Source organism: Budorcas taxicolor, chromosome 14 (assembly GCF_023091745.1).
Source record: "Budorcas taxicolor isolate Tak-1 chromosome 14, Takin1.1, whole genome shotgun sequence".
In the NCBI taxonomy this organism is placed as follows: domain Eukaryota; kingdom Metazoa; phylum Chordata; class Mammalia; order Artiodactyla; family Bovidae; genus Budorcas; species Budorcas taxicolor.
The window spans coordinates 65,277,286-65,300,961 of record NC_068923.1 but is presented as its reverse complement, the minus strand read 5'-3'; the positions used below and the strand labels follow the sequence as shown (position 1 = coordinate 65,300,961).

Below are 23,676 nucleotides of genomic sequence, written 5' to 3'. Positions count from 1 at the left end.
TTACTCAAAGCTATGTGGCCAGTGCCTAGAATAGTGCCTGGCACTTTGTTGTTATTGTTCAGACTCTAAGTCGTGTCAGACTCTTTGCAACTCTGTTGACTGCAGCATGTCAGGCTTCCCTGTCCTTTGTTATCTCCCGGAGTATGCTCAAACTCATGCCATTTGAGTCAATGATGCTATCCAATCATCTCATCCTCTTTGTCCCTTTCTCCTCCTGTCTCCCATCTTTCCCAGGATCAGGGTCTTTTTCAATGAGTCGACTCTTCACATCAGGTGACCAAAGTATTGGAGCTTCAGTTGTTCCAATGAATATTCAGGGTTAATTGCCTTTAGGATTCACTGGTTTGATCTCCTGGCTGTCCAAGGGACTCTCAAGAGTCTTCTCCAGCATTACAGTTTGAAAGCATCAATTCTTTGGTGCTCATTCTTTTTTGTGGTCTATTGTTCTCATCCATACATGACTACTGCAAAAACCATACCTCTGAGTATACGGACTTTGTCTCTGCTTTTTAATACACTGTCTAGGTTTGTCATAGCTTTCCTTCCAAGGAGGAAGCGTCTTTTAATTTCATGGCTGCAGTCACCATCCATGGTGATTTTGGAGCCCAAGAAAATAAAGTCTGTGACTGTTTCCACATTTTTCCCAAGTTTTAGCCATGAAGTGATGGGACCAGATGTCATGATTTTAGTTTTTTGAATGTTATATTTAAAGCCAGCTTTTTCACTCTCCTCTTTCACTCTCATCAGAAGTCTCTTTAGCTCCTCTTCCCTTTCTGCCACTAGAATGGTATATTCTGTATGTTTGGGCTTCTTTGGTGGCTCAGACAGTAAAGAATCCACCTGCAATGCAGGAGACCTGGGTTTGATCCCTGGGTTGGTAAGATTCCCTGGAGAAGGGCATGGCAACCCACTTCAGTATTCTTGCCTGGAGAATCTCCATGGACAGAGAAACCTCACGGACTACAGTCCATGCGGTTGCACAGAGTTGGAATGCTTGAGGTTGTTGATAGCTCTCCTAGCAACCTTGATTTCAACTTGTGATTCATCTAACCCAGCATTTTACATGATGTACTCTGCATATAAGTTAAATAAGCAGGGTGACAATATAAAACCTTGATGTACTCCATTCCCAATTTTGAACCTGTCAGCTGTTCCATGTCTGGTTTTAACTGTTGCTTCTTGACTTGCATACAGGTTTCTCAGGAGACAGGTAAGGTGGTCTGGCATTCTCAACTCTTGAAGAATTGTCCACAGTTTGCTGTTATCCACAGTCAAAGACTTTAGTGTAGTCAAGGAAGCAGATGTTTATCTGGAATTCTGTTTCTTTCTCTATGATCCAACGAATGTTAGCAATTTGATCTCTGGTTCTTTGCCCTTTTCTAAGCCCAGCTTGTACATCTGGAAATTCTCAGTTCATGTGCTGCTGAAGCCTAGCTTGAAGGATTTTGAGCACTGTTGGCTAGCATGTGAAATGAGTGCAATTGCAGGGTAGTTGAACATTCTTTGTCATTGTCCTTTTTTGGGATTGGAATGAAAACTAACTTTTTCCAGTCCTGCAGTCACGCTGAGTTTTCCAAGTTTGGACATATTGAGTGTAGCACTTTAACAGCATCATCTTTTAAATATTTAAATAGGTGACTTGGAATTCTATCACCACTAGCTTTGTTTGTAGTAATGCTTCCTAAGGCCCAGTTGACTTTATACTCCAGGATGTCTGACTCTAGGTGAGTGACCACATTATCATGTTTATCCAAGTCATTAAGAACTTTTTTGTACAGTTCTTCTGTGTATTCTTGCTACCTCTTCTTAATCTCTTTTGCTTCTGTTAGGTCCTTATGATTTCTGCCCTTTATTGTACCCATCCTTATATGAAATATTCCCTTGATATCTCCAATTTTCTTTAAAAGATCTCTCTAATACTTGGTAAACTAAATAAATTCTTGAGTGACTGTCCATCTGTATAATTCTTATGATTATGTAGTTACTTTTTTACCATTCCTGCATTATTCGTTTCTACTTGTATTTTTCTAAAGAAGCCATATTTAATCTACTTCACTTGTTTTTATTTTTCCCAAGAAAATACATTATAAGTGTTCCCAGATGTGCAGTACCACATAATAATGTTTTACAAAGTTTTATATCCTTTGTATATTACTTATCCTAATATTTCTTTTGTATTTTAAAAAGAATGTATTGTATATTTTTAATATCTTCTAATCAGTATTATTCAATATAACATATAGATTAAGAAAATAGATTTTAGAATCAAGCAGCTTGGGTACAAATATTAATTCTTTTTTTGTCTCTAAACCATAGGGATTTCACTATCTATCTGTAAAAGAGAGAATATTCTTATCTACCTCCTGGTGTCGGTGTCAATATTAAGTGAGATAATGCTTAATAGCACTTCATACAAATACTAGTCAGTGCTATTCATTATTATATTTAATAACTGTTTCATGAGTGAATGGATGAGTGAATCAATGAATGAAGATTCAGATACTATATGTATTTCTTCATCTGTTTCTTTCCACTGAAAAAAGACAGTGCGGACAAGCGTTGCCATGGATCCAATACAAGTAAAAATAGTTCTTTCTGGGTCTCTAAAGGACTTGAAAAAAACAAAGCTCGATAAGAGTTATGGGATAAGCAGCTAATTAAACACTTCTGCCAAAGGGAGGTAAGTGGCATGTTCAGGAGCTTTTCAAAAGATACCTCCCACTAACAGAAATACTTATGCCTAAGGCCATATATTGTCAGAGCTATTAGTGGCTACAGGGGCTTATTCAAATCACAGAAACTCAGAGAGAAGAGAGTTTTGGGTTTTCAGAAACTGAAAATTTTGAGAAATCTGGAGTGTAATAAGGTCAAACTGGGAAGATAAAGTTCAGTCTTCAGCAAGTTTATCAAGTTTACCTCTGTTCAAAGTTCAACATTCTTATAAAAACATTATTGTGCTTTATAATTTACCTAAGAACTACTTGATGAGACAGATTTGCACAAGAATATTAAATATTGTTTTCTTATACAGGTTAGTTAAATTTGTGAATTACCTAATTCAGTATCTGACCATTTTAACTATAAGTACAATTTGCATATCATGTCTAATGGGGCTGCTTTCAAGACAACCGTTTAATTTCAATATGTCAACTTTTTCTAAAAAATTAATGAACATTTTATTTTGTTCTACTATGACAGAAAAAAATAAAAGTGTTGATAGCAGTAATAAGAACTGTGAAAGTCAAACAATTATATTTGAGATGGAAATCACTAGAAATGTAGGTCACTGCTTTTATTGGGTTTCAATTGTTGTATGCTCACTTGGCCTAAGCTATCACCTGAGTATTCATTGAACCAGTGAAGGGAAGGGAAATAGAATCATTTGTATAATACTCTGTAATAGATTAACAACGATTATATTTAAACTGTAAAATATAGATAGTTTGTTCTTTCTCAGAATAAAATTACCTATACACTATGAAAATCTACTGTGTATGTTTTACCTATGCCTCTTTCTACGGATTCTCAAGTGTCTTGTAGTTTCAAGATGGCTTGTAAAGGTCTAAGCAAGTGAACTGAGCAAGAATATCACCATGCAGTGCAAGCCTGAAGTTGAAAAAGCATGGGTCCTGGACTTGGGAAGTTGGTCAGTTGTTCTATCTCTATAAAAATTTATGAAATTATAAAACTTATCTGCTAAAATCCATTCACTGAACAAATGTTTATTGAAAACCTCTTGTATGCCACGCCCTCTTTTTGTTGAGCAAAAAATAGAATATACTGACAGGAAGAGGAGGGCAAGAAAGATTAGAGAAGCATCCTGCTGCTGCTGCTAAGTCACTTCAGTTGTGTCTGACTCTGTGCGACCCCATAGATGGCAGCCCACCAGGCTCCTCTGTCCCTGGGATTCTCCAGGCAAGAATACTGGAGTGGGTTACCATTTCCTTCTCCGGTGCATGAAAGTGAAACGTGAAAGTGAAGTGGCTCAGTTGTGTCCGACTCTTAGCAACCCCATGTACTGCAGCCTACCAGGCTCCTCTGCCCATGGGATTTTCCAGGCAAGAGTACTGGAGTGGGTTGCTATTGCCTTCTCCAGAGAAGCATCCTAACTATATATAATCTGGTGAATGGTTGCTGCTTAAAAACAAACAAACAGAATAAAGAACAAATGAAGGATGAGTAGAAGAAAATTACTTTAGATAGGATGGTCAAGGAAGATATTCAGGTGAAAACTGGAATGAAACAATGCAGTAAGCCCAAAAGGTATCTTGGGGATGATTTTCCAAGGAGAAAAAATAGAAAGTCCAAAGACTTTGAAGCAGTTAGAATTTTATCTAGATAATAGAAACTGAAGTGAAGTCGCTCAGTCATGTCCGACTCTTTGCGACCCCATGGACAGTAGCCAACTAGGCTCCTCTGTCCATGGGATTTTCCAGGCAAGAATGCTAGAGTGGGTTGATGAACACAAATTACAGATAATTCTTTAATATCAACCTAAGATAACTCTGTATTTGACTCATATTTGAATTAAGACATCAAGCCTTCTCTTTTTCTGAATTTTTGAATACTTAAAGACATAATCATTTTTTGTCATAGCATTTAAAACAAAATATTTATAGCTAAAAATAGAAATGCAAAGTGTATTTTCATTTATGTAAAGACTAGTAGCAGGATCAAATGGTAAAACCTAAAGTGAGCTATCATCCAACTGTCATTTAGAATTTAGTTTTTGTCTCATACAAATCCCATATGCCCTTCTGTTATATATTCAGTTTTCTGGATTTATACATGTTCTACAAAGTATACATTACTTTTTAAGTGACATAAAGTAAAATGCCCTTTTCGTGTGATCTTGTCAGGAAACAGAAGCCATCTGATAAAATTTTCTATCTTTAAGTATGCACTTTCAAACCAGTGCAACATAAAAGGTAGTATGTTTTATGTTTAAAGACCCACCATAGATGCACTCACATGTTTGTCAAAAAGCCCAGGTATTTAGAGAGAAATGGACTTTTGACAGAGAGTGTGTAAAGGATCCTGAGTCCCTCATCTTTTTGCCTTAAAAGTAAAAAGTGAGGCTGAATCCATCTAGGCTAGGGATGACAGTCTGTTAACATTTACTCCTGATGTTTCATGTCAGCCACGACAAGGTCTCAAAGTCTTTCAAAGGCTTTAATGCTTGGTAGAAGCTTCTGCACTTGCTGAAATGAATTTATAGTCAAATGGCTTGATCATCTTGTTCTTTACATGGATTCTTATTTCTTATGGCAAAAACACCAGGATTAATCAACTGACACATCTGACATATGGAAAAGCTTTGCGATAATCATGTAGAATAGGGGTTTTCTTCTGCTTTAAACAAAAATGTTTACAGTGTACAGTTCTTTTTCTGTTTTCCATCACACAGAATATCTTATTTTTTTCTTATTTCCCTTTCCTCTTCCTAAACTATTGTCACATGTTTGTTTTTTTTCCTTCCTTCTTTAATGTCAGCACATTTCTCCTTTTTATCTCTTTCCTCTTTCTAATAATATCATCATACCTTCATGGACAAAATAAAATATAATATTTTGGATAATGTAATGTTCAAACTTTGATTAAACATATATTTTTCAACCAATTAGAATAATGGTAATCATTATTTTAATTTCAAGTTTATTTTTATTTTAGACCTTTAGACAAACACTGAAACCAAACCAAATCATGAATATATACCTATTGTTATAAGTCTGCTCCTTTTAAATCAACTGCCTTAAATTTATAAATTGATGGAAAGAAATTTCACAACCCCTATATAGAATGTTCTTGCCTGGAGAATCCCAGGGACGGGGAAGCCTGTCTATGGGGTCGCACAGAGTCGGACACGACTGAAGTGACTTAGCAAATAGAATATTCTAATAATCACTATTATCCTCAAGAAAATTGTCATTATATTTCCCTCACTGTCATTATATTTCCTTTCTGAAAATTTTTAACTGAGAAAAAATAAATCTTGCCCTTAAGGAACTAAATTATCAGAATTAGAAAAACTAATAGAAGCCCATGCTTTTAGACCTTGCCAAGATGCAAAAATCTTCAGCAGAAGATAATCTTTACATATAATAACTTTAAAGTGTTATTAAAACTACATATCAACAGATTAAAATCAATAATATCAAGTCCTTTATGAATACTACATAGAAGTTCTTTATTTGAGATCCAATACTTTTAGAATTGAAGTTGTATGTTCTGATTTTATGGTGGAGAATTTGGAAAGCACAAAAATAACTTAATTTTTGAGTACTTATGTGAGTCCAAGAACTTAGCCAAGGCTTTAAAATATGTAATAGCCACAAATAATCTATAACTTCCCTGTTTGGTTGATATGGGAATTGAGAATCAGAGATTATGCAAAAATTTTCAGGCTCACGTAGTAATTCACCACAATTTAGTGTCAAAGTCAAAGCCTTTTACTATCCAAGACTCAGCTGACCCTTATACTGAGAATCTACCACAGCTCCCAGTTATGAAGACTTTGTTCAGTTTTTTATGATTTCTTACAGATTTTTCCATTAACTAGGATACTGTTGTGCATATGTTGGTTCTTCAAGCACTCTAAATGGACAAATGAATGTTTTCAATAATATTTAAAGATTAATGAACTAGTTTATGCTTTTCCATAAGTCTCTTTATCAATCTATTTTTATAATTGTCTTGAGGGAATTTTCATAATATATATGAAATGAAAGGAAGATAGCTACTCATTCATTATCTTCCATTGTATGGTATTAATATTTTCTATCACTATGTACATAAAGAAACTAAAAGTGACAGAGAAATTATATAAATAATTACTGAGAAAAGTGAGGCAGAAATAATGATTGATTCCTGATATTTGGAAAGCAATATTTAAAATCCACTCTAAGGCTAAAGAGATTTATTATCTTTTGTCTTTCTTCAATTATTAAACTGAATTGGAGCAATGTAATTTCTGATTTATGCATATTGTATGACTAATTTTGGCCTAGACATAAAGGAACTTTTCTCTCAGCTCATAATCTCTTAGGATAATTAATTTATTCACATTTCATAAGGCTATGAACTCAACATATAGTGTGGTCATAAGGAAGAGCATTACCTATTTTCTCTTATGAGAGTATAAAAGTATATAAAGATCTTTTTGTTCCATTAACCATAGCTCTATGCTAGGTGCAAAAGAGGAGAAACATCAAGTGCAAATGATTTCTTCTCCTTTGCTTGCTGATTGTCAAAAATATACTTTAATAGGTTAAGAAATTCCATGTTATAAAAAAGATATAAAATTTGAATTAGGAAATTAGCTTATCAGTCAAAACAAAAGGAAAACACTCTTCTATCATGCACATTGAAGTATGGAATCAGAAAATATTTTTAAATCCTGCTCCTATGTTACTAGGCTGTGTCATTTTTAAAGAAAACTGTTTACCTCTGTAAGACTCAGTTTATTCATCTGTAAATTCTGAGAGTAACTTCTCCATAGGTTTGCTGTAAGAAGTTGATTAAATATGTGTTTATTGATAAATTACTCAGAATGAAACCTGGCAAATGGGAAGTGTTAAATCATAGTCATACTAGAAACTGGTTATTTAGTTGAAAGAGAAGAAAGTTGAGGAGTCATTTACAGCTTTTCAGTGTTTAAAAATACTTTTTGTATGTGGTTTTCAACAAATAACAGAAAAATAAAAGAACAGTTCCCATTCCATTTACTGTAGAAGGAAGAATCAGATTTTTTGTTGTAAGAAAAATACTCTGTGAAATATGCAAGAAATATTTGTTTGAGGAAGTGATGATATCAAGTTCCTATAGAGACCTAGATCCCACATTTTTGTTTATGATAGGCCCAATTTGTACCATTCTGTTTTATTTTTTTTATTTATGATGGTCCTAATTTGCACATTTTCCAAGCACAATTATTAATGATGTTCTTATTTGAATGGTAAAAGATTTAAAGCAGTTTTGTCCTATACACAGTATGTGTTAGACAAATGCATATCACCAAACTTTATCTTTACTTCTTCCTCAGTAGAAATGAATAACTTCCATATCATTTCAATTAAAATGTGTTTAAAATACATTATTCTGATTAAGTATGAACTAACATTATATTAATCTCTCTTAAAATATGGTAAAATATGTTTTTAAATGTGAAAAATAAAAGCTACTTACAATTTCTTTTCAGGTATGGCAGGATGTGTTATTAAAAATAGATTTTATATATTTATAAATGTACATGCTATATTGTTTATATGTACACTCCTGTATTCTCTATCACAAAGTAGAGAATTGAGATTATTAAAATAAAAACAAAATTTTACTTATCTTTTATTTAAAAAAACCTTCCTCTCATTTTCCAAACTCATGCTAATAAAACTTTAATGAGGAAGAACTCATTAGAACTATTTCTTAACCTGAGATTAAGCTTTACTACTCTTCTTTTAGTTTTACAATATGTAATTTAAAAACTTAATTTCCAGACATGCTCTTAGAACAGAGAAGAAAGCAACTTCACTACAGTCTACATTTTCCACATCCATGAAATTCTACAGGATCCAAAAGTCATTGTAATGATCCTGAAATATGATAAGATTCTAAACTATTGATATTTTTATCATTTAGAAAATGTTTTAACTGCTTCAAATAACTTAGCAGAGCTAAGTTTATAAAACTTGCGTTTTGTTTGCCAACATAAACTCTATATGTGTGTTGTGTGCTCAGTCCTCAGTCATGTCTGATTCTTTGTAACCCCATGGACTGTAGTCTGCCAGGCATATCTGTCCATGGGATTTTAAAGGTGGGAATAGGGGAGTGGGTTGCCATTTCCTTCTCCAGATTATCTTCCTGACCCAGGGTTCAAATCCACATCTCTTATGTCTCCTGAATTGGCAGGTGGTTCTTTACCACTAGCGCCACCTCAGAAACCCTGGATATAACATTACAAAAATAGTTTCAAATAATGAGATTTGACTAATCCTATTGCCATCTACCCATTTAAAGTGTTTCCACTTTTATCTGTGAAAGACTGGGAAAATTTTTTATTTTATATTTTATACATATAACTTAAATGGGTCTTCTCTGGTGGTTCATTGGAAAAGAATCTGCCTACAGTGTAATGAGATGCAGGTTTGATCCCTGAGAAAATCCCAGGGAAAATTCCCTGGAGGAGAGCATGGCAACCCACTCCAGTGTTCTTGCTTGGAGAGCTTCCTGGACAGAGAAGCCTGGTGGGCTAAAGTCCATGGGATCTCAAAGAGTCAGTACAACTTGAGTGACTAAGCATGCATGCATGTAACTAACAGAGAAAAGGAAACAAAAAATGTATTAATGTGTATTTTCTAATTTCTTTGCTGATAAAACATATGCAGAAAAATCAATCTCTGTGACCTTTAAAAGATAGGTAAATTCCTTATATATTGGCATAGACATCTTTGCATAATTTTTAAAAATGAAAAGTGTTTATTTTAAAGGATGGTCATATCTAATAATTCCATATTAATAGCATTCCAATTCTGTGTTACTGGAAATATATATGTATATTTTCATTGATTGCATCACACCTCAATTGCATCAAATAGCCACTGTGATTTCCAAACTTAGATACATCATAACAAATAAAGTATTAAATATTGACAGATGTAAGATAACTAATTTTGGTATACAATACGTACAACATGAAGCATACAAATTTATAAACTTACCAATACAGGTAGGTAAGGAATCATTCCATTGGGCCAAAGAATTCGGCACTGTATCACACCTAATTGCAATGGATCCATGGAGAATATATCCTGGGTTACATTCAAAAAGAACCAATGAACCAACTGCAAATTCATTGCCAATCCTTCTTCCAAACCTTGGTTCAGGTACAGAACTGCATTGTGTGGAACTTGTTCTAGGAACAGCTGTGTACAAATAATTGTGGATTTTAATTTCATGTTTGGTAGAGAAATACAGGTTTCAAAACGTGACTATACAAACAGATTTCAAAGAAATCTTCACTAACTCGAACTTTAGCTAACAATTTGAACATATTTATAAAAGTTTAAAATTTCATACATGATGAAATGAATAAATTCAAAATGAATAAATATTGCTACTGTCATTAAGATTTTTTCTTTAAAAACATTTTATTTTGGATTCTTTAAACAACATCAGTTACTTTCTGTTTTTTGTTTTACCATACTTTTATCAATATAACAATGTAGCATGAGCAAAGATATTTCAATTTAAGGAATGGTAACAGGTACATTTTTTTTTTCTTTTTAAATTGGAATGCCAAGCATACAAAAAGCAGATGTCAGGTTATGTAAAGCAATGTCAATTTTTTAACACTATTTGTTCCCTAAAAACACAGATTTTAAAAAAGCAAAAACAACACTTGATTAATTTTACAACATATTCATAAACTTAGTTGTTCAAAACATGTTTGTTACTGATGAAGACAATAACTATGTTCAGGCTAAGCAGAATAGAAGTCAGACAGATTAACAACAATAGAAACTTTGTTTTAATAATCATACAATATCAAATTTGAAATTCCTTTTAGGTATGTTCTTCAATTGTGCTTTTTTAAAGATAGAATGATAACAGGATGTTTTTTCTTTTTAAAACACATACAGATGGGATTAAGGAGTTTGACAATAGTCAAAAAAATGATAAGATGAATTCCAAATAGATTCCTCTTATGTCACTTCAGTGAAAATAATTTCATTTGTTAGAGTGCCTTTTAAAAATCATAATACCATGCATTGTTACAGAGGGACTATTATTAAGAATGAAATAGTATAATATTATAGTCAATATTATAATTAGAAAAAAAGGGTTTAATAAGAATATCAAATCACAAGTGTTTATAAATTTATTTGCAATAAAGTTCAAGATACATTTGAGAATAACTACATTGATCATATATAATTCAAACAAAATATTCAGATGATAGCTCTTAATTTAGTTTTATACAATGTGGAAGTTTGTCTATTATAAGTTACAAAAAAACTATGTAAACTGACTTTTAATTGCACAAAAATCTTTAACAATCACAAAGAAAGTTTGAATTCTCCTAAGAGAATGAGAAACTACAATTTTAGAATGGAGTAATGATTTCCTTGGCATGTCTAAGTACATCAGCACAAAAAGTTTGTACATTCTTAGAGTGCTAGACTATAAGGAAATAGAATATGTAGAGTGAAGCATTGTCAAAAAAAAAAAGATGTTTTAAAAACAGTATGTTAAAAACAAGGAAGAGCATGCAGTTTGCTTGAGAATGATGATGGAAGCAAGAGAGTTTTTTTGACTTCGGAAAAGTAATAATGCTTTAATAATGGGGAAGGGAAAAAGGCAAAACAATTTTTTTTTTAAGCACACAACTTTTATCTGTCCTAAATGATTATGAGGCTCTCATAATTCAACAATTCTGAACATAGCATGGAAACTGATTACATTCCTTAGTGTGTTTCTATGCTACAGGGTCACTTACCTTGATAAACAAAGTGAAATCCCTTAGCTGTTATTGGTCCAACTGAAGTAAATCGAATTGTGATCTGATTACCTGAACTCAGTGGAAGTGATTCTCCTACTCAACAAAACAAACACTAAGATATCATAAATAATTTCATTCAGTAAACCTAACAAATTATACTAATTTATACTGTCATTTGACAACATCAATCTATTCTCTATTAAATTACTTTAATATATTCTACCACTGACAATATATTATTTTGGGTTCAGCTTCAATTGCAACCTTTTCTTTTTTTTTACTGGAAGGCTTTTATTACATTTTGATAATATTGCCTCATTCTGTAAAGAATCTTTAAATATTACATCAAACACCATGGACAAAGTGACTAAATACTATATTTACTTGATTACAATCCCAGAAAATGGTTATATTTTTATCAAGAGTCTGAATTACTGTTGCGTTTCTATTCTTTTTTTAAAAAGTAATGACTTTATGTTCAGTTTACTTTATTTCTAATATGGATGATATAAATCTCAACTTTCACTACATTACCAATCAAAGTCAGTCGTTTATCAATAACTGATGCATGGCAGTTCTAGTAAAGGATACCTGAATGGGATCCTGAGAGGGAAGATAACAGAGAAGATTGCTGAGTTGGCCCATCATACACCTCAACAACATCGTGGAGTGATGTCTGGAAAAATACAAACTGGCCAAACACCACTGATCAACAGGAACCAGGAGAAGCAAACAAATCACCAATCATCCAAAAATGAAAACAAAAAACAAACAAACAAAAAAAATAGAAAGAGGAGGAGAGAGAGAACAAAGTATTACAATATAATAGTCATCTTTTTTTTTTTTTTTCTATCTTTAAAAGAGGATGTGTGCCAATTGGTTGATATGCCTAACACATGTACTTCAGGTCATAAAAGTAATGAACATGACCTAAATGCAATAAAATTTTAAGAAGACTGCTTTTAAAGTAAATTAAATGGCTATAACATTTAATTTAGCTCAGAAATCATAAGGTTGGTGATTAATAATGTATAATAACTACTTTTTAATTTTTCCATTGATAGTTTGATTCTTTTCACTTTGCGACTCTCTTCTCTTTTTCTAATTTTTTTTCCTCTTTTAGATGATATAGACAAAGTTTTAGTTCAGGGGATTCAGTTTAGATTGCTTTTAAAATGCTATTCCATCATAAGTAATAATGTTTAGAAAAATATAGCAAGAAAAGTATAGCACTGTACTTCTAAGGTATAGTGTTTAATCCACATTCTAAATTGAAAATGATCCCTAAAAATTTATTGTTATTCTTCTGCCAAAATAAGGACATATTTTTTATTATTTCTTGGCAATTAAGATATTTTAATAAAGATGTACAATTTTACAAGATTATTGCTTTTTTGTGGTAAGTACAGATCTGACACACTTACCAATAGTTTTATATATGCCTCCTTTTTACTTCACTTTGTACTTTTCCTTTAATAATACATTAACTTTACATGCTGAAACTAATCAAACTATAACTTAAAAGAAGGAACCTGTTACAGAGAAGAAATCAACTAGTGTTTTGTGTCTTAAAAAAGGGAAATAGGTAATCAAATTCATACTTAAAACATTTCATGGATAGAAAAATTGAGGGGTCTAAAAAGAGTATGTTTTTTTTAACATTTAATAATGTGAAAGTAAGGCAGTTTTTATAAATTCAAAATCATATATTGTAATTAAACTTACATTGAACAAATATTTATAGAGTTCTTCATATTTTACCCCTTAAATCGAGGTTATGCTTACCCTACAGTGGTCATATGAATATGGGTTTATTCATTTGAAACATACTGAGTTTTGCATATGAACCCATACACACTGATACTGTAAACAAAGCTACATGTATTTATTTTTGGCTTGCTAAAATAAGCTGGTGATCTCAGTCCAGTTCTTTGTGGGGAAAAATAAAATAAGCACAGATTGAGTGTTGTTACTTAGGATAATTCCTGAACTGTAGAGGGCTGAATTTCATAAGTTATCCTCCTTAAAACACTCTCTCGATGTCATGGAAACGAATTTATGTTTCTATCAAATCACATATATGTAGCCAATTATTTTAATGGTTTACAACTCTTATGAACAAATTTCAGTTCAGGTCTTTTAAAAAAATCCATATTTGGATCTACTAAATTCAAAGCCATTTCAAAAATACTCCTAAAAATATTAAGAAAGTTTTTGTTTTCTATTTTTGCATTTGTTTAGATTGATGTTTGGATGATCAAATTTCAAATGTATCTTGAAAAGTTTCTGTTAAAATGCAGATGTTGCCACTGTCTTTCCAAGTGCCCCCCAACCTCCTATCGCACTGCATCAAAATGAAGGTAGTCTAATCACCAGAACTATGCTAAGTCAAGTAGGTTGTGCAACAAGACTTTTGGCAGATAACATTCTTTCTCTGTATCTTTATGGGGAGTCATTAGGGGAAAATGTAAAAATGCAATATCCTTTATCTCTGTCTCCAAAATAGCTCCGTCTTCCTAAATATCTCAAATAGTCGATGGCCATGCTACCCGAACAGGCCTGATCCCGTCTAAATATCTCAAATAATCCAAATTTCCAAGCAAACCACTATATTTACAAATAACATATACAGTGTTAACTAACATACACAGTGATCCAAGATCTTTTTCTAAGGAAAAGGAAAAAAAAATACTCCCTCTTTTTTCCTTTTTGTAAGCTTCTTATTCTCAATTATTACTTCTTTACAGTAGACTATATTTTTGTATCAACTATAAATTGAGTATGTTGAGACTATGGCTTTTAATGACATAGTCATATGACATATTTACATCACATTAAGTAAAGAAAACTACTCTTCTCAGAGGTATTAGTTTGTAGTTTTCGTAATTCTCTGATGAGATTGGGTAGGAGATGAGAGAGTTGAGTGTTGAATCTTTCTTTATTACGCACTCAGTAAGCTACTTCTCTTGAACTGCAACCTTACTCTGCAGTAATATGGTCAATAGAAATCTTAAATTAAAAACAGTTTTTATTAGGCAAAAACTTTGAGAGGGTACTGAATCATTATATGAAAGTGAAATTTTGAGGTACATGTTGAATTAAGTGTTTTGTATATGAAGACTCAAGAGCAGTTGCATAGTGATCTGATTTCCTACATAGTCTCAGGTTAACTATTGGCTTACTAAACTGATGCATTATAATTTTGAACCAAATCTCCCTTTCTTAGTCAAAAGTATCAAGAATTAAATGGCTTCCCCTCTGTTTGTCTACTCATTCAGCCTCTAAATATCTAAATTTACTTAGTTTTCATATGTTCAGATAGCAGTAGGTCCTTTGACTCTAAAGTGTTCTGAATAGTACTCTTTGCAACAGCTTCCCTGGTGGGTCAGATAGTAAAGAATCTGCTGACAAATACGGGAGACCTCGGTTTGATCCCTGGGTTGCAAAGATCCCTTGGGGAAGGAAATGGCAACCCACTTCAGTATTCTTGCCTGGAGAATCCCAAGGACAGAGCAGCCTGGTGGGCTACAGTCTATAGGATGGCAAAGAGTTGGACAAGACTGAAAAACTAACACTTTCACTTTCTTCCTTCACCCTTTGCCTATTTCAGACTAAAGTAGGAAGGAAAATGTGAAAGATTTTAAGGTAGACCAAAAGGTAACTGGATGTTGTTTTTTGGTAAACAAGACATTTTCTAGCACATTCATTCTGTGTTACCTGTGTTTATGGGGGCTGATGTGTAATGCAAGTTCAGTTCAGTCGCTTATTCGTGTCTGACTCTTTGCGACCCCATGAATCTCAGCATGCCAGGCCTCCCTGTCTATCACCAACTCCTGGAGTTTACGCAAACTCATGTCCATCAAGTTGGTGATGCCATCCAGCCATCTCATCCTGTGTCGTCTCCTTCTCCTCCTGCCCCCAATCCCTCCCAGCATCAGTCTTTTCCAGTGAGTAAACTCTTCACACGAGGTGGCCAAAGTATTAGAGTTTCAGCTTCAGCATCAGTCCTTCCAATGAACACCCAGGACTGATCTCCTTTAGGATGGACTGGTTGGGTCTCCTTGCAGTCCAAGGGACTCTCAGGAGTCTTCTCCAACACCACATTTCAAAAGCACCGATTCTTCGGCGCTCAGCTTTCTTCAACGTCCAACTCTCACATCCATACACGACCACTGGAAAAACAAAAGCCTTGACTAGACTGACTTTTGTTGGCAAAGTAATGTCTCTGCTTTTGAATATGCTATCTAGATTGGTCATAACTTTCCTTCCAAGGAGTAAGCATCTTTTAATTTCATGGCTCAATCACCTTCTGCAGTGATTTTGGAGCCCCTCAAAACAAAGTCTGACACTGTTTCCACTGTTTCCCCATCTATTTCCCATGAAGTGATGGGACCAGATGCCATGATCCTAAGTTTTCAGAATGTTAAGCTTTAAGCCAACTTTTTCACTCTCCTCTTTCACTTTCATCAAGAGGCTTTTTAGTTCCTCTTCACTTTCTGCCACATTTAATCCATTATTATCCAGTGGACAGACCAATTTTGCAAATTTGTAAATTAATTCCAGTATTCTATTAGTGTCTCTCTATCAATTCATCAATCTATTTTACTATTTGAATTCTTTCTTGAACTGTTGTAACATTTTACTAGGTCCCTCATTAATTAATGACTTAAATACAAAATTTAACACATTTATTTTAGGTTTGTATAAAAGTCGTGATTATGCTGTTAAAAAGAAATATTTTTTAACACTGGTCTAGAATGTCATACCTCAACCTAATAGCTAGACGACCACTTTTCCCCCCTAAGGATACAATTAACCCCCGAAGTCTGGGCTGAAAATGCATTCTGGAATGATTAGCAACTCTGTTCTTTTTCTTAGTTTCTGACAGAGAAACAGAATTATTTGCATCTCAGCTCCAAGCTCTTCTTTCTCTATCTCTGGGGATTTAATGTAGATATCAAAAGCATTTTGCTCTCAAGCTATTAGAGTAGGTTATAAACACTAAGCGCTTTCTTAAAGGACACACCATTTTAAAGGAATTTTCCTTCTTTATGCATAATAAATGATAAAAAACATCTTTTACTCTTTTGTTAAAAATCAATTTTTTAAATATTATATATATTACTGCAAGCTAGATATAGGAAGACAAGGAAGCTTAATAAGGCAGAAATAAACATGTAAAAATAGCTACAAAGAAGCCAATGCAAATAACCTATTATTACATTTGAAACTATTTCTGAGCCTTTTAATTTTCATATATTTTAATCCTAGAATACAGTTTATTAATTCAACCAATATTTATTGATTATATTCTATGATGTACCAGGAATTAAGTGCTGGGGTTAAAGAGAGATAGATGCAAAAAGGGTCCCTCCTTTCAGGCCTCATTAATTATATTTGTGGTCATTTAGGTGGCTCCTTATCTTTAATCGATGTATGATAAGGTGTTAAATTAGCCAATTAAATTAACTATAAACCAACAAAGTTACTCTGGGTATGTCTTCCCACACAGATCATTGATATGCTAATCATTTAATCTATTCTTCAAAGCAAGTGCTCTACTAGCAACTTATAATGGGCAACATTTGAGCCAGAGTCCCAGACTGCATTTTAAAGAAATCCATAATTTGGATTTTTAAAAATCACTTAAATAGTCCATTTAAATGACTTCAATAGAAGAAACCTCTAACTTAGATCATGTTGGTTAGGATTCTTACCTCGACTTCAAAATTTTGTCCAGGTTCATTCATTTGCTCTCCCATGAGCAAATAGACTCAAAAGGAAACCAGATATCTTGTCTATCTACTTGTTTGTATATGAAACAAGGTTTACCTGACATTAAAATTTTACAGTATCATATTCAACCAGGACAGACAAGCAGGGTTCTATTTATTGAGAAGGTTTGCATGGTTTAAGTACTCAACAGACTTTCAAAGAGCATTTGTTTCCTGTTCTCACTGTATTCTGTCCAATCCTTACTCCTTTAATCATGTTCATTTAACTTTCAGGACTTTGTCTACTCTACTTAATTTAACCATTCCAAATGTAAGCCAATTTATAATGACAGAGGCCTCATTGGGATGGCAGAGAGAAACTCCTGAGCCTTTGCATGGCTTAATTATTAGAATATTCTGCACAGACCAACAGTCTCTCTAAAAACATTGTGGAAAATAGTACAGTGAGTGTTTAGGGTGTGACACAGCACACTACATTTAGTGCCCAGAGGGGTGTACATTTGTTAAAATAAGAAAAAATGGAATAAAGAAAGTAAAGCTCCTTTCCCACTAAACTCTACTCTGGAGTATTACTGAAATACTGGATGTTAGTTTTCATTTTTGTGCTATGAAAATAACACTGTACAGAGACTCACTGATTTAGCAATTAATTAACTTTAAATGAGAATAATAAACAATCATGGACATGGTTACTGTTATTCAGTATCTGGATTGGAGATGTTGAGTTAAAAAATGAAAACTGAGTTTATGCAAATAAAGAAGGGTTTCATTTTGTTTTGCCAAATGTATTATTCTCTCAGAAGGAAATAGTCACAGAGCATTCCAATGTATTGCTAGTGTAAGAAGGGAAAAACTCAGAGTGAGACTGAGCCAGGACTAAGGGGGCTGATCTAAGCACTTCAGGAAAAGGTGGTGAATAGTTAAAATGTCTAAGAGGTTGTAATAAATTCAGGTCTGATTCAAACTTGCTTTGAGGTATAGGGTTCTAATATGGTAGAGGAAGGTGGGTTAGTAGGTCTTTCTGGGCAATGGTAGTTCTAGTGGTCGGATGGGTAGTGAAGTGTGAAGTCACTCAGGCGTGTCCGACTCCTTGTGACCCCATGGACTGTAGCCTACCAGGCTCCTCCCTCCATGGGATTCTCGGCAAGAGTACTGGAGTGGGTTGCCATTTCCTTCTCCAGGGGATCTTCCCAACCCAGGGATCAAACCTGGTCTCCTGCATTCCAGGCAGACGCTTTAACCTCTGAGCCACCAGGGTCGGATGGGTAGTGCCTTATTAATTAAGATGCCAAGGTACTAAAAAGACACAGTATCTTCACTCCTTGACAGAACGGGTAAAGCTGCTTAAAGACCGTCAGCATCTCCAGCTTAGCAGATTCAGAAGGACTAATGTTTTCAAATAAGCAATCTATTGGTCTGAAATGTCTCAATTAGGGCATTTCAGTAAACTGTCTAATGAAGATTTAGGGATTCTGGTTCTGGAATCAGACTCTCAACGATTGAATCTAGGACGAGCCACACAAAGAAGTCACTTCACCTTTTCATGCCTCAATTGCATCATCATCTGTAAAATAGGAATACAAGTTCCTAAATTCATAGGATGTGAATATTACATAAATTGATACTTGTAAAACAGACTGAACAATGCCTGAAATATAGCGGTAAATACGTTACTGTTACTAATCACTCAGTTTTTTAAAAAAATATATTGTTAATAATTCAATCAAAAAGTTTACTGACAGGCAAAATTTAATTGACCTTTCATGTTAAATATAATATCTTTTCTATGTTTTCCATACATGCATATTTAGAATGAATGATAGAACTGATATAACTGATTGAGTCAGAAGAATATTACAGCTATTTAAATCAACGTTCATTTGTCTTTTCAATTCAATATGGCTATTGAATACTTCTCTAACTACTTGATTTTGCATTCTACACTTTTGGGTGAAATATGAAAATGTAATTAGCAGCTTTCTGTAAGGGCTAAGAAAAGGGCTGCAAGGTAAGAGCATTCATCTTTTGTTTTGTTTACTCTATTCACCTTAAGTCCATGCCATTTTATTTCAAAGGCATTGAAATTCCATCACAAAAGAAACAGTTTCACTCAGAAGGGAGTCTGGGTGGAGAAAAGAATAGAAACATAAGAAACATACAAATTCTTATTCGACCTCAGCATGATTCTCAATATGCCTGGTAGTCTTCTGGCAAAATCTACACATTTTTTTGTATCCTAAATTCATTTTGATAATATTAGGCACTCAACTGATTGGTCACTTCATTACAAATTTTTAATAATTCACCCTTCTAGTTTGCTCAGCTTGCACTTTAGTCATCGAAACAGCACAGAAGGAAAAACATATGTACACCTACACTATGGACAGGACAGAAATAAAGAAGATTCAAACCAAAGATGTGTTTAGAAATGGACTTGATTATGTGCAAAAGCATAAAAAAATATCTTTTGGTGACATAAGGTATCAAAAAGTTTGTTTAGCTTTATATGAATTTTGTCTCATACTTTCATCTTTATGAATATTTCAAAATACTAGTGTAGAAATATCCATGCATGTGAAAGACTTCCTTTTAAAATTAATAACATGTAAAGAACTCTTAATTTATGGGTCACAAAGAGTTGGTCACAACTGAGCACACACACACACATGCACACACACAGAACTCTTTGCTGTCTATGTTCTGGCTGTGAAATGACTTGTGTAAATGGCTTCAAGGTTGCATTTAGGGGATCATTATACTACTACTTGAATACCTCATGATTTCAAAAGCTGTCTCACTTAAAGATTAAGTACAAGGCATGCAATTAAAACTTCAATTTTATAAAAAAAAAGTGTAAGTATATAGATATGTTAAATATATGACAATTTACTTTCAAAAGTACCAAAATGCAGAACTTTTAAAATCAGTGCCAAATAAAATCAGTGTGCTACTTATTTCTAGAACATCATCTATCACTAGAAATGTTTGGTAGAAGTTGCGTTAGTTGACATAATAAGTGAGTCTCATTAGTATTTTGGGAAAGTTTAACATCTTCACATATCAGTGAGATTCCACATACTCTTTTTGTTTTTATTGTATAATACTATTAAACTGAACTCACAATTAGGCACTTTATATGCATACAGTATTTAGTTGAAGTGAGTCAAGGGAACGATATACCGATTATCTAGGGGCTACTGAAATATCCACACAGAAGCTTAACTCCATCCTAGATGTTGGGGCCAATCCTGCCTTTGCTGCTCAGTCACTCAGTTGCGTCTGACACTTTGCAACACCATGGAGTGTAGCATGACAGGCTTCCCTGTCCTTCTCTATCTTCCTGAGTCTGCTCACACTAGAGGAAACAATTTCTAAGTTGTAGGTTATCAGCTCACAGAGAACAATGAAATCATTCTGGCTCTGAAAATAAATATAATGAAATCTTATTATTGCTATTTTGTAATAATTAGGAAATAAAACATGTCATTTAAAAAAGAAATTCATTGCTTCACCATAGCACCCAATTATCCAGTAGTTACAAGGTGCAAAAATCTAGTCCTGCTTCGAACTCATAACTGTAAATGAAGCCCTACTTTATTTTCCTGTAGCAATTTCTTGTGTGATACTGTGTCAACTCATAAACGAGTTTTACTGAATAATCTGTAATATCTATTTCAGGCTTCTTTAAAGCTGGTTTTCTGTCTATAATGTGACCATTCGCTCACAAACAAAATTTCAAAACTGCCTATTTGACATATTTTAAATATATAGGCATTGTAAAAAACACTCTTGTAACAAATATAGTTCAATTTTATTTAATTGTTCCAGGAGCAAATAACCATTCAACTACAAGCCAGTAGCTTATTTTCAACTCTGCAGTTGTAACACTTCCCATTAGCTGAAAATTAATTTGATGCTTAAAAAGCAATGAAATCTAGAAAAACACAATAAGCAATTCTACTGTATGTTTAAAAGTATTAAAACATAAAAGCAAAATTAAAAGTTTCAAGCGTTGGAAAAGTCTATTAACACTTCCTTTTACCTCAGTTTCAATTTGGATTAGTTTTTCTTTAATTAACCTTAAGATATTTTTCTACACATTTGGCAGATTATGTCTGCCAAATCCAACTATGCTAGAGAGATTTAGGTCATGAATATATTCTCACATAGACTATAAATTGTGGAATTGCTTTTTCCTATGTAAAGTTCCAAACATATATAAAGTAGAGAGATTAGCAAAATAAACAAAGGAAATGGCAACCCACTCCAGTATTCTTGCCTACAGAATTCCATGGACAGAGGATCCTGGCCGGTTATAGTCCATAGGGTCACACAGAGTCAGATGTGACTGAAGCAACTTAGCATGCACAAACTCATCATCTGTTTCAACACTAATCCACATGCCAATTTTGTTTCATTTGCTTTCTTTTACCCCTTGTCTTGTATTTCCAAACTGAGAATACTTTAAAACAACATCTGATACCATAACTTTTTCTATGAAAACTTCAGTATTTATTGTTAACAGATAACCTTAAATAAACAATGTAATTACTATATCTAACAAAAATAGAAATAATCTCTATTGTCTAATAACAATTTCTTAACTCCATTTCCCCAGTTTTCTCCAAAGGGAGGATGAGAGAAAAGAAAAAGAACAAGCGAACTACTCTTATAGTTGCATTTGCCACATCAGGATCCAAACAAAATTTATAACTTTCCTTTGGTTGATATGCCACTAAAGTCTTTTAATATAAAAAATCTCTGTTGTTGTTATTGTTTAGTTGCCCAGTCATGTCCAACTTTTTGTGACCCCATGGACTGTAGTAGGCCTCCCTTGTCCCTCACCATCTCCTGAAGTTTGCCCAAGTTCATGTCCATTGCATCAGTGATGCCATCTGCTATCTCATCCTCTGATGTCCTCTTCTACTTATGCCCTCAATCTTTCCCAGCATTAGGGACTTGTCCAGTGAGTCAGCTGACCTCTGTCTTAATTTTATTGCCATGTATTTATGGGAAAATATGGATTTTTTGGAGGCAGGGAGAATAAAAATAGGACAAAACTCAATTGATTAAAATTTTACTGTCATCTAGTTTTTGCTGAGAGTTTTTAATTGTATGAAATTGCTAAAGCAAGCAGCTTTCTGTTTAGAGGACAGCTCTAGAGGTGAGAGGGCTGGTGCGTGGACATAGTTCTTGATCAACCTAAGTCCTATTTCAAACAGAGAAGCTTTTTCTGTTTTATATCAGGAACTTTCACAAAGAATCCACCATTAAGCCTGGGTTAAAATTCTTTCCTTTAATGAATTCTTTAACCATATTCTGCATATTGCCTCCTACATGTGCCACGCTTTTTCTGCAGGCAAAGCACCCTGAACACCTGAATTCCCTAAGTTCCACTGCTTAAGGTATCTTTAATTCACAGAATTTCCATCTTTTAGAATGATAAATGGGGGGCATACATCATTAAATAACATTTTTAAAGGAGTTTCTGTTTTTCCAAAAAATCATCACTAATAATCTTTTTTAATTTGGACTCTTGCCTTACCATCTTGAGAGTCATGCTTGTACATATTAATCACAGGGACATCCAAGTGTATTTACTCTTAAAATAGATAGAATCCTACCATGTGCTAAGATTTATTTTCCTGGACAAGAGCCCATTAGAAACGTTCAATTAAAGGAAGAAAATTTGCTAGTGCTAGAAATTTAGAAAATAGAATATCTGATATACTCATTTATTTACCAACTGAACAGACATTATATTTAAGAAAAGCAAACAGTATAATATTAATCTGGTAACTTTTGTTGAATTCTTACTGTTTGTAAAGATCTGTGCTAAGTTCTTTATACATATCAGGTAGACTGATATTCAAAACAACTTTTAAGTTAGCACTGTTATCTCCATTATTAATATGGAAAAAATGGATGCTTAAATAAGGTAAGACAACTATCAAAAAATAGAAAGCCAGCAAGAGGAGGAGCTAAGATTTGAATTCATTGAATACAAATCTGTCTTGAACCTGTCTTAATCATTACCCTTTAGAATCTGGAGTTTACCAGTGAACAAGGAGCCCCAAAAGTCATTGAGGAAACCCTACTACAACAAAACCTGACAATTAAGATTCGTGATAAAGATGCTGAACTAAAAAGAAAAAATAATTAATTTTTAGGATTTTTTTGAGAAAAATAGAGAAGGCATTTTATAGTATATTAATATAAATGCATTTGTCCTAAACGGCCAATTATTTAGTATCATTAATAATAGAGGAGTAAATTTCTATTGTCTTAAAGATATATATCACATATAGTTTATATAAAATGTTATCTTAATAAATAAGTTTTATGTTCTATAGACTCAATACTTTTTAGGGATAGATTTCAAGGAGTAGCAGAATCTAATAAGTGCCTTTTGTACTCATAATTATTACAAAATAAAATATGAGTCAT

At 33.4% G+C, this 23,676-nt stretch overlaps 1 protein-coding gene across 1 annotated transcript in view; it reads right to left on the bottom strand.

Moving 5' to 3' along the window:
- The window catches only part of CSMD3 (CUB and Sushi multiple domains 3), a 1,391,498-nt gene that overhangs the window by 168,505 nt on the left and 1,199,317 nt on the right, over positions 1-23,676 (bottom strand). Inside the window, exons 33-35 of the mRNA XM_052651435.1 lie at positions 12,086-12,199; positions 11,492-11,587; positions 9,714-9,917 (exon numbers count right to left, since the gene is read on the bottom strand). Coding sequence (XP_052507395.1) covers positions 9,714-9,917; positions 11,492-11,587; positions 12,086-12,199 — 414 coding nt within the window. The remainder of the gene's footprint in view (positions 1-9,713; positions 9,918-11,491; positions 11,588-12,085; positions 12,200-23,676) is intronic.